Source organism: Bombina bombina, chromosome 8 (assembly GCF_027579735.1).
Source record: "Bombina bombina isolate aBomBom1 chromosome 8, aBomBom1.pri, whole genome shotgun sequence".
Taxonomy (NCBI): Eukaryota; Metazoa; Chordata; class Amphibia; order Anura; family Bombinatoridae; genus Bombina; species Bombina bombina.
The window spans coordinates 63,303,624-63,320,545 of record NC_069506.1 but is presented as its reverse complement, the minus strand read 5'-3'; the positions used below and the strand labels follow the sequence as shown (position 1 = coordinate 63,320,545).

Here is a 16,922-nt window from a genome sequence, read left to right as displayed (position 1 = left end):
TGTATTCCCAGCTATACTGTAAACATAGCCAGCAGAGGAAATTACACTCGCAGTGGGGGGTAGAAGAGATAAGTAATAAAATGTTAATTTCATTTTTTCTCTCTAAGTACTGGCTTTGTTATAGGACAGATAGAAGATTATGGGGCCGATTTAACCCTATACGATCAGGTTCATTGACATTCCCTGCTAGCGGCCGATTAGCCACGAATGTGCAGGGGGCGGTATTGCACAAGCAGTTCACGAGAAATGCTTGTGCAATGATAAATGCCGACGGCATATGCTGTCAGCATTTATCAGGTCCGCTTGCACTATGATAATTCGAACCCCAGGTCTAAATTGTTATCCTTTTTGTTAAAGTACTAGAAATCTAACATGCATGAAAAATAAAAATATTCAAAAATTCCAACCACATCAGAAGAGTGATACCTGAAATTAATTTTTGCGCACTATTTTTTAAAATAAAGCACTAAAACTATTCATTGCAGTCAGTATTATAATCTTCATAACATGTTTAATATCATTACAATATTTCAAAATACTTTGTCTGATATCACTAGCTTTCTTGTCACATCAATTTACTGAACATATGGGTTGCCAAGGAAATAAATGTTGATGTGAAATCTTCAGGAATATGTGTCAGAATTCATAACCAAAAATAATTGGTTGTATGTTTTCCCTTTTATATATATTTTAATAATACTTTAATAGGTGTATATTTAAAGGGATAATAAACCCACATTTTTTATTTCATGATTTGGATAGAGCATGAAATTGTAAGCAACTTTCTAAATGACTCCTATTATAATTTTTGCTTCATTCTCTTGGTATCTTTATTTGAAAAGCAGGAATGAAAGCTTAGTAGCTGGCCCATTTTAGATTCAGTACTTGGGTAGCAGTTGCTGATTGGTGGCTAAATGTAGCCACCAATCAGCAAGCGCTATCCAGGAGGCTGAACCAAAAATGGTCCGGCTCATAAGATTCATACCTGCTTTTACAAATAAAGATACCAAAGAGAACGAAGCAAAAATGATAATAGGAGTAAATGAGAAAGTAGCTTAAAATTGCATGCTCTGAGGCCCATTTATCAAGCTCTGAATGGAGCTTGAGGGCCCGTGTTTCTGGCGAGTCTTCAGACTCGCCAGAAACAGCAGTTATGAAGCAGAGGTCTAAAGATCGCTCCACCATAAGGCCTCTCTATCTGAATAGAAAAAAAATTTGGGTTTAGTATCTCTTTAAAACTTTTTGACAATGAATTACAGAAAAGGGAGAAATTGAGTTTTAAAAATGCTGACAACAACTAAAATGGCTCTTTGTATTTCATGCACCGTTGCAGATACAGAATAAGATGTGAGTTAAACTGCAATAAAAACCCAGAAATGTAAAAAACTAATTATGTTAAGTGCACAGACAGACCAAGTAATCAAATGCCAAATGCTCTCATGATAGTCTGATGCCGCTACAACACACTAAAGTCACATTGCATCTTGGCAACATGATCTGTTTGTTTTATATACAGCTATGATGAACAGTTCTGCATAGTGAGCAGATTTAATCATCTATTGTAAGGATCTATTTTAAAACACAAATAGAGTATTGATTTTTTTTTCCTGATGTAGCTTTATTCTTAGAATATAAATTTGATGTCAATATCGAATAACATTATATTCATTTAGAATATACTATAATAATGTATAATGTCTGCATTAGCCAGCAGTCAATGTCACCAGGAAATTTTGGATTGTTAAAAAAAATGAATGAGGGAATTTTTATTTTATTTAAAGGGACAGTCTACTCCAGAATTGTTATTGTTTAAAAATATAGATAATCCCTTTATTACCCATTCCCTAGTTTTGCGTAACAACACGGTTATATAAATATATTTTTAACCTCTGTGATTACCTTGTATCTAAGACTCTGTAGATTACCTCTTATTTCAGTTCTTTTGAAAGACTTGCATTTTAGCCAGTCAGTGCTGACTCCTAGGTAACTTTACAGAAGTGAGCACAATGTTATCTATATGGCATACATGAACTAATGCTCTCTAGCTGTGAAAAGCTGTTAAATGCATTCCGAAGAGGCAGCCTTCAAGGTCTAAGAAATTAGCATATGAGGCTACCTAGGTTTATCTTTGAACTAAGGTTTTTTTTTTTTTTTTTCATAGGGATTAGGTTTATTTTTTTTATTTTTGATAATTTGGTTTATTATTTTATGTAATGTTAGACTTTTTAATTTTTTTTGTAATTTTAGATTAATTTAAACTTAGTTTTTTTTTATTTTTAAAGTAATGTTAGATTTTTTATTTTAATTGTAACTTAGTATTTTTTAATTTAGGTAAATGGGGTTAATTTAGGGGTTAGGGGGTTTAGTAATTTAATTAGGTTAATTGCGCTGTGGAGGTTTGGCGGTTTAGGGGTTATTGGATTTATTAGGTTAATTGCGATGTAGGTTAATGGCAGATTAGGGGTTAATAGTTTAATTAGGTTAATGCGGGTTAGGGGTTAATAGTTTTACTAGGTAGATTGCGATGTGGGGGTTTGGTGGTTTAGGGATTAATACTTTTTTTAGGTAGATTGCGGGTGAATAGCGGATTAGGGGTTAATACATTTATTAGGTACATTGCGATGTGGGTGAATGGCGGATTAGGAGTTAATATACTTTATTAGTTACTGCAGTGGGGGATTGCGGTTGACCGGTAGATAGATATTGCGCATGTGTTAGGTTATATTTTCAGTGAGTTACGGGAGTTACGTTGTTCACATATTCACATAAGGCTTGCTGCGCCTGCCTATGTGTGGCGAGGTAAAAATGGAGTAAAATGTCTCCATTTTCACAGCGTAAGTCCTTGCACTGAATATGTGATACCAACTTGCGACACGGTTCTGTGTTAGCTTATGGCAGTAAAATTAGCGGGCGACGGGTGAAATATATACGCGCTGCATTTATATGCGCCGTATATGCAATAGCAAACCCGGACTAAACACCAGCGTCGCCGGCTTTTGTTGGCGACACCGCACATGTAAGTTTAATTTAGACTAGACTGGCCCTTTAAAAGTTAGGGGTTTCAGATGTATGAGCGTATTGAGGATTCTAGTAAAGATTGGTAAATATTTATTTTTGGTGAGATTACTTTTTGTTCAGCTTTACAAGCACATACTTTCTTTTACTTAAAGAGACATAAAACACATTTTTTTTTTCTTTTATGATTTAGATAGATCATGTGATTTTAAACAACTTTCCAATTTATTTCTATTAACTAATTGGTTTTGTTTTCTTGGTATCCTTTGTTAAAAAGGATACCGAGCTGCTGATTTGGTGATGCACATTTATGTCTCATGTTATTGGCTCACACAAGGCGATTAGCTAACTCCCAGTAGTACATTGATGCTTCTTCAACAAAGAATACCAGGAGAACAAAGCTAAATAGATAACAGAAGTAAATTAGAAAGTTGTTTACAATTGTATTCTTTTTTTAACCCAGTGGTTTAAAAGTACAGGCCCTGGCGCCAAATGTGGCCCTAAAGATAGTTTAATCTGGCCCTCCCTTGTTTATTAGGAAAATTATTTATTTGAGCCCCATAATTTTTTTTAGAGTTCTAATAGGTGTAACAAGTTGATGTTGAAAGTACTGTCCTCCATGTTAGCAATACCTTTTCAGGGGCTATATTTCCCAATGTGACAAATCTAGTGACTGTACAGTGAAACTGAATATACATATGCATAATCTGAAATGTTACTACACAGAATTTTTATTTTTATTTTCACGAACCCACAGCCTATTTAACACACTTTAAAGACAGCACCACCCGCCACCTTCATCGCAGCTCAGTGGCGATGTTGACGGACTTTTGCGGAAGTTGCGATTCCCATTATATCCTATGGGGGACACTTCATCACTCGTCAACAAAATTCTGCCAACTTTTTTAGAATATATTCCCAGACTGATGGACTCCAAGCTTAGTAAACCCAAACAGGCAACTTCTCATCGGTCTGATGATGTTTTGAATATCCGGGCCACAGACCCAATCACTAGAGTAGCTCAACTACTGGGCTAGCTTATTTAACCAACTGTGACTGTGAGTATAAGCAGCACACCCTAGGGGCCCCTTACATGCCGGGCCTTCAGTCCAGGTCCTATTGGTTGACTGCTCAGTCTGCCCTTGATAGTAACCATTTTGTTTGGTGTTCTGCTCAGCAGTTTACTGTCCCTTTAAAGGAACACTGTACACATATATTTTCTATCATCCGTATAAAAGATAAGCAGCATTTAAACTTAAACTTAATTTTTTTGCTAAATTTTTTTAAAGAAAAAGCTAATTAAAATAAAACTGCAACAAACTTAGCAGTATCAGATGTGCAGTTCTTGCCAATGTTCACTGCCTGATACGTACTTCCTCTTAATGCCCATTGGCCGATACAAAACAGCCAATAAACAGTAGTAGGAAATACTTATAAGCCAATGAGCATTAGTAGGAAGGTCCTATCAAGCAGTGAGCATTAGCAAGAACTGCACAACTGATATTCATTTCAATTTAAACTTATCTTTTATTTTACTTCTTCTTTTATTTTCTTTTTTTTTTTAAGAAAAGGAATAATATTCCGTATGTTTGATTGTGACCTTGGAATTATATATCTGACCTGTGGTTCATTATTCGGTGTATCATCATCCACTCAGGTTTAATGCCATATTTGTAATATTTTTCTTCCATCTTTGCATATTCAGGATCTTTGCTTTTGCGCTTCTCACTTTTGCTTTCCTCATCTCCGGAGCCATAATCAAATGGCGGGGGATCATCCATATCATTCTTTCTTTGGTAATTCCGGAACATCACCGTGTGGTAGAGCTCCAGCTGTAAGGAAATAATACAAAACAAACAAAGCTTTAAATATTAAGGGTCAAATGACAAGTGTCACTCTAAATATATTCTTCGCTTGCATGTTAACACCGCTGAAATTTAAATTTAAAGACGGCAGGATTGTGCACGTAAAAAGTTTACATGCGGGCGAAACCTGATGATCGATTTACGTAGGGACTTCGGTTATTGCAGCCGTGTTAACTTCTTCTCCCTGTATACTTTAATGTAGTGCGCTGATAAAAAACAAACAAAAAGCTAACACTTACTGCTTGAGCGCTAACCTAACACCGCATAAGACCTACATCACTAAAGCCAAAGGTAGTTCTGAATATTGTATATTCAAATGTTCTTCACATAGAAGAAAAGGTTCTTTTTTATTTTTAAATATATAATCTGATGGGTTTTTAAAAAAAATATATATATCTCTACTATATATCTATATGAATATATACAGGTATAGATATATACAGCTATATATAGAAATATAGATTTAAAAACACTAAGAACATTTTCTTCTAAGTGAAGAACAATGGAATGTAAGACTTTTTACCATGAAGTAAAAATTACTTTATTTGAAACGTTTTCGGGGATCAGCTGACGAAGGGGACTTGATCCCTGAAAACGTTTCAAATAAAGTAATTTTTACTTCATGGTAAAAAGTCCTGAGAGTGCATCTTTTTTGGCTGATGTATTGTTTGCAAGTCTGCACCCAGGCAGTCGTCTCTTGTGGGAAGAAGTTGGTGTTTGGATATTTATATATATATATATATATATATATAAATAAATTCATACATGTGTATATATGTTTTTATATGTGTATATATATATATATGTATATACATATATAAACACATAAATACACACATATTTATATACACACATACACATATATGCCATATACCTGTTACCCCTTTTTTTAATATTTATCAGAAACTGTATATATGAGTGTAACACATCATTTTAATGTATTTTTTTATGTGTTTGGTGCACCTTTTTTTTTTTAAACCCTTACACTTTACATAAGGTTTTCACTTGTGCTAACCCGATGAGCGCAAATTTAGTTTGAGCTTCAGCACACCAGTTTACTTTTAAATTAGTAACGTGTGCACGTTAGCGCGGTCATAATATTGCTTGTGGCATCCCCCGCTACTTGCAACCTAGCTCTAAATGAACAGAGAGCTATAAATCCCACAAGTAACCATTGTATCTGAGATGTAGCAACTTATTATCAGCTATTTGTAGAGCGCCAACAGGTTCCACAGACATGGGTCTACTATGCAAGGTGAAAGTTATGGGAGACAAAGAGATAGAGGGCCCTGCCAAGAGTTTCGCTGTGGTAAATTATCTCTCACAAAGGTGAAGCAACTCAAATCTTTTAAAGGGATATTAAAAACCTCTTCTTCGAATACTGCAAAATTCCTAGGTTAAAGAATTTAGTTTCTACAGAGCATGTGACAAGCAAACATTTTATACAAAAGCAGAAATAGTTTAAATCCCCCTTAAAGGGACAGTGTACTGTAAAATTGGTTTCCCCTTAATGTGTTTACAATGACTTGTTATACCAGCAGCAGAGTATAAAATGTATGAGAAATTGCTCCTTTAGGTTTATTTTTTATATGAACTATCTGGGTTTTTTTTTGTCACCACAACCCATTAAAATAGGATGAGCTTGCAGGGAAATCATATCTCCTTATTTTATCACCTTCTGTACACACATGCTTCTTTATCATACCTCTGTCTGTATACCAAAACCCAATACTTAGGGGCTGATATTCAAAACCTTGCTGGCATGGAGAGACATCATGCAACATTTTTGGGGATTTTTTAGACCTTATATTGTGATGTAGGGGTCTCTCTTTCACATCAAGAACCTTGCATAGTGAGAAAAATATATTTCAAATTAAAATTTGTGATTCTGAAATTTTTTTTTAGGGACCTCTCCATGTGATGAGATGTCTTAGATCATCTAGCCTGAGCGGAGAGCTTTTAAATACCAGGCTCTTAGAGAGAATCACTGAAAAACAAAACGCATGCTTACCTGATATATTGATTTCTTTCATTGTGGTAAGAGTTCATCATCCATTACTCTTAGGACTTAACTCCTGGCTACTAGAGAGAGGCAACATTCCCAAAGCTTCAGAGAGCATTTCATCTCTCCCACCTCTATGGTATGCCAGTCTGACATATAGCGAAGCAAGGAGAAGAAGAAAAAAGGTAGGAAAGTACAAAGTAGGTAAAATTAGTTGCAAACTAGAACTGCTGTCATAAATAAAACATAATAAAATGGGCAGGTCTTGTGGACTCTCACCACCATGAAAGAAATTAATTTATCATGTAAGCATTAATTTTGTTTTCTTTCATAATGTGGTGAGAGTCCACGGTCAATTACTCCTGGAGACTAATACCCAAGCAGTGGAGTGCATAAGTAATTTTGGGCAGACCAACATTTTTTGAAAATGGCAGGCACCAAATTTCTAGACACTGCTGCCTGGAAAACATCAAAGTGGTAGAAATTAGTAAAGGTAGGTAAGGATGAGCATGTTGCTGCCTTGCAAATGTGTTCAATAGAAAATCCAGGAAGTGGAAACTGATCTATTACAATGGGCTTTAAAATGTTTTGGATGAGACTTTCTCGTTTCCATGTAAGCCTTTAGAATCAAGAGATTTAGTCAAGAAGCTAAAATAACTGCTGTGGCCTTCTGGTCTTTGTGTGGACACGAGAAATTAACAAACAAATTAGAGGATTGTCTAAAATCTAGAATTGTAAAGCTGTCACCTAAATTAAGTAGAAGCCTTTCTTTAAAATATGAGGATTGGGACAAAAGGAACAACAATTTCCCAATTTATGTTATCACAATAGACTTGCTTTGGAAAAAATCAAAGCTTGTTCTTAAAATCACTTTATCCTGGAGAGAAAAGGGGTTGTTGCTGTATTGATCTCATAGAGAATATTCCATTAGTAGATTGTGATACCTGTTTAATCTACATCTGAAGAAGAGACATGTGAGGTCTTGAAAGCTTATGGAATTAAAAAAAAAATACTTAATTTTGTTGGTCAATTAAAAGGCATCACAATCTACTAAAGGAACTTATTCTGGAGAAAAATCAAATAGGGAGGCTTGCAAGAAGAAAAACAGTCAATTCAGTACTCTTCTGTTAGAAGATATTGCAAAACAAAGCAATACCCTCTAGGACCAAAGCTGAATGTCTAACTGTGCATAGGCTCAAAAGCGGAGATCTACAAAACCTATGAAAACAAAATTTAGCTTCCAAATCCTGGCTAAAGATTGAACAACAGGAAGTTTAACAATTTTCTTACGATATAACACAGAAAGCGCTGAAGTCTGACCCTTTAAAGAGCTAGCAGATAAACTCTTATCTAATCCCTCTTCTAAAAATTTAGGAATTCTAAATGAATACCATCTAAAACTTTGTTTCTCACATCAGGAAAGAAAAACTTTCCATTTCTTGAGAAAGATTTTTCTTTTAATAGGCTTTCTGAATTATGGTATCAACTACAGCTTTAGAAAAAACTCTGTTTTAAAATTAGGTCCTCAATTCTCAATCCTTTTTTAAGAGGCTTCAGATGAGTATAGAAATGGGCCCTAAGACAGTAGGTCATGTCTTAGTGGAAGAGATCACTGAGGACAACTGGAAAACTGAATCAGATCTGTAAACAAGTTCTGCTTGGTCAAACTTGAGCAATAAGAATTAATGAAGAGGGCTCTTGTTTAATGGAGCTATCAAATGTGTTAGCAGAACAGTTGGAGAAAATATATAAAAAATAAGAAATGACCAAGAAGCTGCAAGAACATCTACAAATTACCTTTGTAGATCCATGGATCTTACAAAACAGCTGGGACATTTGTTGTTCAAATGAGAAACCATTATGTCTCTTTCTGGTAGAACCCATTGATCTATAATCTGATTGAAAACTTTTAGATGTAAAAACCATTCCCCTGAATGAAGGGATTGGTGACTGAGAATCTGTTTCCCAGTTTTCCACAGCTGGGATACGAATTGCAGAATTTGTACATACATTGTTTTATGCCCAAGTTAAAATCGAAGAAACTTCCTCCATTGCTAGGAAACTTCCAGATCCCCCTTGAAGATTGATATAAGCCAATGCTATGACATATTCTGAATGAAAATGTAGATACGTCTCTTTTTTTCAGAAGATGTCAGCTTTAAAAAGGCCATAAAGATAGCACAGAGTTCCAAGATATTTTTTTTTTTTAAAAAACCTCGCCTCCAGAGGAGACCAAACTCATTGTGTTCTCCTGGACCCCCACACTGCAACCCAAACTGAGAGACTTGTATCTATAGGGGTTAGTGTCCAGAGAAAAAAACTGCTGTAATCACTGCATCATTGACATAGCATGCAAAGTTAAAGAGGTCCCATGTGATTGCAAGCAAATGGAATACAACCTGAAGCTCCAATCATCAGACCTAAGACTTCCATGCACAGAGCTACTGTAGGATTGGAATAGTCTAAAATATAGCATATGCTGTAACCTTGATCGCTTTTGATCTGATAAAGAAAATCTCCTTAATAATGAGTCTATAATGACTCATCGGAAAGGGACTCTGGTCTGAGGAGAAAGAAAACTCCTTGCAAAGGAATAATAAAAGACTGTTGGTATGAGAACAAAATATCTTGGGCTCCTTTTACAGACAAGAGAGTGCCCCGAACCTTTGAAAAAATTCTGGGAGCAGTAGCCAGACTAAATAGTATAGCAACAAACTGAAAATGTTTGTTGTGGTATGCAAATCTCTGGAACTGGAGATGGTGTTTGTGAATAGTGAAAGGAAGGCAATCATCCTTTAAATCAATCATGGGAATATACCGACCCTGCTTAACAAGAGGTAAAATTGTCTAAATTGTTTCCATTTAGAAAGGTGGAACCCTGAGAAACTTGTTTAAAGATTTAAAATCCAGAATAGGTCAGAAAGTTACCTCTCTTTAAGGAACACTATAAAAGCTGATCTGTCTCAGGAACTAGAACTATCACTGCCATGAGTTCTAGATCTTGGACACAATAACATAAAAAAGGGCCTTATACAGGGTTCTTTGGAACATGAAACAGAAGAAAATTTCTGAAAAGCCTTGATCTAAAGTCCATTCTGTACTCATGAGAAACAGAACTCAAGGATCCTGAAAAGACCAGGCCTTTTGAAAAAAGCGTAAACATCCCCTTATCAGAAGAGAATCTGGATTGTGGGTCACACCAACATACAGACATAGTAGCGAAAGAAGGCTCTTTTGACTGTTTGGCCTTGAACCAATTGGGGTTGGACTTTTAAGAGTATGTGGAAGAAACTTTTTGTGAGGATGAGAATGACTTTTGGTTCCATGATTGACTAAAGGAATGAAAACTACTAGTAAGTCTGTTCCTTCCCATATACTTCTTGAGGGAGAAATACTCATTTTTCTACAGTCACAGAAGAAATTATGGCATCTAGACTAGGCCCAAAGATAAAAGTCTAGCTATTTAAAATATGTCCGCTGATCTTGACTTGAGCTACAAAGCTCTTCTGGTCAAAATGATAAGGCCATATTTTTTTACATAAAATCTAATTATATCAACAATAACATCATAAATAAAAGCATTTGCTGACCTAAGAATTTTCCAATGGTTTTGAAAAACTTCATCCGTGGAATCTTCTGAAATCTAATCAGAAAGTTTGATACATCAAAAAGTAGAATCCACAGCAACACAAGCAATACTGATAACTGGTTTAAATATGTAACCCGCTTGTAGAAATGGTCTTCTGTGAAAAGACTCAAATTTTCTATCCATAGTAACTTTAAAAAATGTACTATCTACTAAAGGAATAGTAGAGTTTTTTGATAAAGTGGAAATTGCACCATCCACCTTCAGTCCAGCTCCCCAAAGCTCTATACTACAAGCAGTAAAGGAAAACATCCTCTATATTTCTGAGGATAAAAAAAAGGCTTAGACCACTCTTTGGTAATTATTTTAGAAATTGTCTTTGGGACAGGAAAACCTTTGAACTCTTAACAGAAGGTTTGAAAAACAACACCATTGTTTGACAGATTTATCATAAGAAAGGCTTAGGTTCTTGTACCCCTAAATAACCTAAAACCTATGAGTGCTATGATATTCAAGCTTGAACATGCAAGAGGAGGATACTGTGTTTGCTGATTATAATTTGAGCTTACTTGGAGGGAGGCATAGCCGCCTATATTTCTGACACCGTAGAATGCACAAAATCTTTTAAACCTGGAGCAAAATCTGAAAACTCCCCTGTAAAAAACATACAGAGGAAAGACAGACGGACAGACTCCCTTAGAGGCAAGAGCAGCATTAGATTGATTAGCATGCATAAGGCGATCCATACTAGCATTGCATAGTTTTGCTGGGGTACAATGTAGACAAGTTGCTTAATACACACTTGAAATGAATAGCAAATTCAGTGGATCTATCGTCTAAGGGGATCCATGTTAACAACATTGAGGACAGTTCCATTATGTTCCATTTTAAATGAAAACAACAGAGACATATACATTTACAAAACAGCAGATAAAACAACACAGAGAATTTTAAGTTTATGCAGAAAAGCAAACATTCAGGGATTTTAGCAGCAAAATCCAAGAAAGCAAGGAGACCTTTACAGGCATGGCAGACTGGAGAACCTCACAATGGCAAAACAGATAAGAAGCTTAGACAAAAGATAGAAATAAAAAAATGTGTTCACTAAGTTTAGATTTTAAAATATATGTAATATAATATCTACACCACAATATAAAAAGTAATACAGGCCCATTTATCAAGACCGCTGCTCCATAACCCTGTCCGCCTGCTCTGAACAGGCGGACAGGAATCGCCGGACATCAACCCGATCGAATACGATCGGGTTGATTGACAGCTCCCTGCTGGCGGCCGATTGGCCGCGAGTCAGCAGGGGGCGGCGTTGCACCAGCAGCTCTTGTGAGCTGCTGGTGCAATGTTAAATGCGGAGAGCGTATTGCTCTCCGCATTTAGCGAGGTCTTGCGGACCTGATCCGCAGTGTCGGATCAGGTCCGCAAGCCCTTTGATAAATGGGCCTGATAGAGTACTCTGTGAGATTTTTGGTAATTTTACCTCCTCCAGAAAAGAAATTCAGAACCGCAGGAGCTTGAATGTGATTGAGCCGAACTCCCTTACAACAACATCACGCTCACTAAGAGGGTGGAAAAGAGCATGAGAAAAAAACATAACTAATGCACTGTCAAAAGGATCCGCTCTCCCCGTTAAAAATAGTATAGAACCCTTCTCAATGAAGAATCTTAAGAGCACCTCAATTCTTTACCTGCCTCATGGGACGTAAAGATTAGATTAGCATACCAGAGAGGTGAGAGGGATGAAGTACTCTTGGAAGATTTCGGAATCTTTGTCTCCTCCTAGTGGCTAGGAGTTGAACCACAGTAGTAATGGATCGTGGACTCTTAACACCTTATGAAATAAATTAACATTTTATCACTTATCTCTACAACCCCCACTAGGAGTGTAATTTCTTTTGCTGGCTATGTCTACATAACTTTTTGATAGCCAATACTTAAGTATTGATATCGTCAATATAGGTGGGGAAACCACAGGCAAAATCAACTTTGTCAAAAGTCAAACCAAATCTAAATGAGCTATTTGTTCATAGTAATTCATATCATCTGCTAGAATGTATTAAATTGTTTACAAATTACAGGGGATAAACCATCTAGGCACTCCCACCAACTGATTAGACACATTCATGATCCCGCCCCTCCTATCAGAGCTCCAAACTCAAAATGTTGACAACCCCCTCAAACTCCCAAAGCCCCTTATTCTTAGCCCCCAATATTGGGAGGTATGTGAGCAACTCTAATCAATTTACTCAGCAAAGGCATTAAACACATAGATAAAGTCCTACATGGAGCTGAAATCCTCCTAACACAATTATATTAGTGGCAACAAGTGCAGCATGAGAATGTTGGTTGTTTTATAAATGAGCTAAACGTGATTTTAAAACATTTATTTTGCAGTACAGTGCTTAATTATTGATATATGCTATGAATTTGTTTTTTTAAAGACAGAAGCCAATGCACAGGAACTGCCAGCATTTTTTCAACATTCTAAAACTAAATCCAAGTACAGTTGCAGATATTCTATTCTTTAAATCCTCAAATGCATTTGAAGAATCTGCTTTATTTTCTGTTCAGACTGACAGTTTTATGCTTCATTGTAATTCTTTATATAGCAGAAAGTTTTATGTTAATTTATTTTAGTCTTAAATGAAAACAAAATATATCACATTTTAATTTCCCATGTTCAAATGTGAATTGGAATATAGATATACGTGAGCTTTGCTTAAATACGTATGAGAAGAAAAATGTTTTGGAACATTTAATTTAAGATGAGAAAATATAAAATAATGCAAGTTATATGTCCCCAGAGCACTACCAAGTTTTATTTAGAAAATCAAGATATCTTTTTGAAATTGATCTTAAAGTTTTATGCATCAACAAAATTTTAAATCTGAAATTAATTGTAAAAAAACACAGAAAAATTAATAGCTTTATATTTATCTACTTTAAAGAGACAAGAAACCCAATTTTTTCTTTCATGATTTAGATAGAGAATACAATTTTAAAAGAACTTTCCAATTTACTTCTATTATCTTATTTGGTAGGTATACTTTTCAACAAAAGATAAAATGAGAACAAAAAACTAGATACTAGAAATAAATTGTAAAGCTATTTGTGTTTCATGTCCATTTAAGGGATATAAAACTAAAAATTAAATCTAGTAGTCAGACATTTCTATATCTTGGCTTATATATTAGCTAATACCATGTGCTGCACTTCACCCTTAAAGGGACAGTCAAGTCCAAAAAAAACTTTCATGTGTCAAATAGGGCATGTAATTTTAAACAACTTTCCAATTTACTTTTATCACCAATTTTGCTTTGTTCTCTTGGTATTCTTAGTTGAAAGCTAAACCTAGGAGGTTCATATGCTAATTTCTTAGACCTTGAAGGCCGCCTCTAATCTAAATGCATTTTGATAGTTTTTTATCACTAGAGGGCATTAGTTCATGTGTTTCATAAAGATAACATTGAGCTCATGCATGTGAATTTACCATGGAGACAGCTCTGATTGGCTAAAATGCAAGTCTGTCAAAAGAACTGAAATAAGGGGGCAGTCTGCTGAGGCTTAGATACAAGGTAATTACAGAGGTAAAACGTGTATAATTATAACTGTGTTGGTTATGAAAAAACGGGGAATTGGTAATTAAGGGATTATCTATCTTTTAAACAACAAACATTCTGGTGTTGACTGTCCCTTTAAATGGGAATGAACAAAATTGATCATTTCATCTTTAGCCAACTTAAAGGGACATTAAACACTAAATAAATCATTGCTTGAATGATTAAAAAAATAGGTCCAAAATTAATGTTCATAAAGAAGTGGGCAACACCATATTGTAACTTAGATTACCTTTTCTGCTAAGGCCTATAATGATTATAAATGACTGTGTGGCATACAGCTGTGTCTGCACTTCCATGTTTAACATGAATTGGAAATCCCACAATATTCAGAATTAAATAACAGGAAAAGAGAACAAAATAAATCATGAAAGTATATTGCAAAGTTGTTTTACTACAGGTAATTAAACAATTTATATATAATGTCTTAAGGTGTTTAATGTCCCTTTAAAGATGACTCATATATACAGACCCCACTTTCATAACAAAGGACAGATAATTAGGGAAGGAAGTATTAGGTAGGATATGAGCCTAGATATAGATTTCTGTATATTAAATTTAATTTCTAGTACTAATAAGTTGAGATAACTTAAAAGCATTACAAATACAAAAACACAGGAGGAAAAAATATTTTAAGATATAACAGAATATCTTTCTTCCAGAAGAACATCCAGGTTGAGGTGAGACAAAAACTTGGTAGGAGATTTCCAAGCTGTGGCTCAAAAAAATTGTATAGGAGAAGCAACCTTTCCACTGCAAATAAGGTTGACTACTCTTGTAGAATGAGTGCTTAGCCCCACTGGAACTGGAACTCACTGGAACTAGCTCCACTCAGTGGAACTCACTGGAACTAATTTATGTTGTGCATGCTCCCAATCTCATGTGCATTACAAATGTGGTGAAACACATGTGCATTTCATCTATGTATATTACGAAAACTGTAGGCCTAAATTTAACGTGTGCGCTTAAGTGCTTCTGATGATTTATTTCCCCAACATCGGATGCCCCTTTTGTGACGTGGCACAAGAGCCATTTTGATCTGGGGCATTTTCTGCATGAGCAAGGAAATCATATGCAAGCACATGAGTGGGTACGTGTGCGCTACCCAGAACTGCGGCTAAAGAGTGAGAGTACCCAGTTTGCCCACCGTGATTGGCAAATGCAAATTAGCCTCACAGTGGGTTTGGAAAGACGCTGATTTTACACTGAATATTGCAGAAAAACAACTTAGAAACTAAAACACAAGTTATTGGTGCACTTTTTCAAAATATATTAACCTATAAAATAAACAAATATAACAATTTGCCTTTCACGTCCTTTTAAACATGAAAAATTAAAGCTTTATGGCTGACTACAATTCATTATTAGCAACATTGTAATGAAAGCTGGAAAATAATTAAATAGTATCTAGTTTTCAAAATTATATTAGCTGTTTAAATACTAAAGAAATAAGTGTTACATTTTAGTCTCCAGAAAGTAAAGACGATCTACTATAGTAAAAAGCTTGCATTGTTCAATGTCACTTTAAATTATGGAACTAATAAACATTAAGGCGTCAATCACAATTCTGTAGAAAACTATAACCAATTATTTTTTTCTACAACATTTATTAAAATATATTTTGAAAATAAGGCATTAGATAAATATTTCTACAGGGTCATGATTGGCCCCCTAATAAGGGGGTGAGACTTTGATGTAAGCAGCAAGTTTTTTAAATTACTTGAACAAATTGCACTTTTATGAATATAGTGATGCGTAAGCTCTAGCTCTTAAACAGCAGTCGTTTTACTTTATTTTGTTTAACGTGTTTAATGAATAACCATTTATATACGTTGTAAAAACATTTGCCATGCACGGATGCAGAAATGTTAGGTGTATTTAAAATTCAATAGCAAAACCCAATAAAACTCTGTATAAGGCAACTCTGGCTTTAAAAATACATAAAAGTAAATACTAAAATTATATTTTTCATTAGAGTATTTTTAAATCAAATCTCTTTTTCTTTTTCCCACTAAGGGCTAAATTACAAGTGGAGCGCTATTTAGCATTTCCTCTCGAGCGATAACACCGCCAGAAGTAACGTTTTTGCGCTCGTATTACAAGTTGAAAGTAAAAAAAATATTTAACCACCCTTTATAGGTATTTATAGGTATTTATGTATTGTATTGTTGATCACATGTGGTTGCAAACATTGGTTGTTTTTTCTTTTATTCTACAGTTTTGATTCGTCTTGATGAATGCTTCTGTGAAAGCCGAAACGTCGACCATTAACAAATGTTGTTACTAAGACCAATAAAAGAAAATCTTTTGCTGACACGCAATTATCACAAATCCTGAGAGTGCCCTTCATTCCTAAAATCTGTTTTGTATATTTTTTGAGGATTGCACCCAGGTTCTGGACGATTTACCAAGGTCGGAGTGCTGGAACACCCGCTGTTTCAATTATATTAAACTACCTCCACGCACCCCCAGTTAAAAATGTATATACCCTATCATTGAACTTTTGATTAACTCGTCAATTGGTTTTAATTATCACTAGAGGTGTTATTGGGCAATACCAATTATTATCTTTTACCTTGGATATCTCAGCATACGCAAGGATAGAACGATACTTTACCATAATTATGGATGTATGGATGAACCACCACAAGCCAGTGGCCAACAGTTTGGTGGACAAGATTTGGGAGTAGAAGAAGGTATTTTTGCATTTACTGATGAAGATGCTGCTCGGATCCTAGAACTGTGTGAGTCAGAAAAGGTTGAGGAAGTTCCCATAAACATCTACTATAAGATACTCAACCTTCGGAGAAAAGAGGTTGATTACA

The 16,922-nt window shown here is 35.2% G+C and overlaps 1 protein-coding gene across 1 annotated transcript in view; it reads right to left on the bottom strand.

The window, feature by feature from the left end:
• Nucleotides 1-16,922, bottom strand: part of CHD5 (chromodomain helicase DNA binding protein 5) — a 584,561-nt gene that overhangs the window by 232,807 nt on the left and 334,832 nt on the right. The window contains exon 12 of the mRNA XM_053690398.1: nt 4,636-4,847. Within this exon, the coding sequence (XP_053546373.1) occupies nt 4,636-4,847 (212 nt within the window). The remainder of the gene's footprint in view (nt 1-4,635; nt 4,848-16,922) is intronic.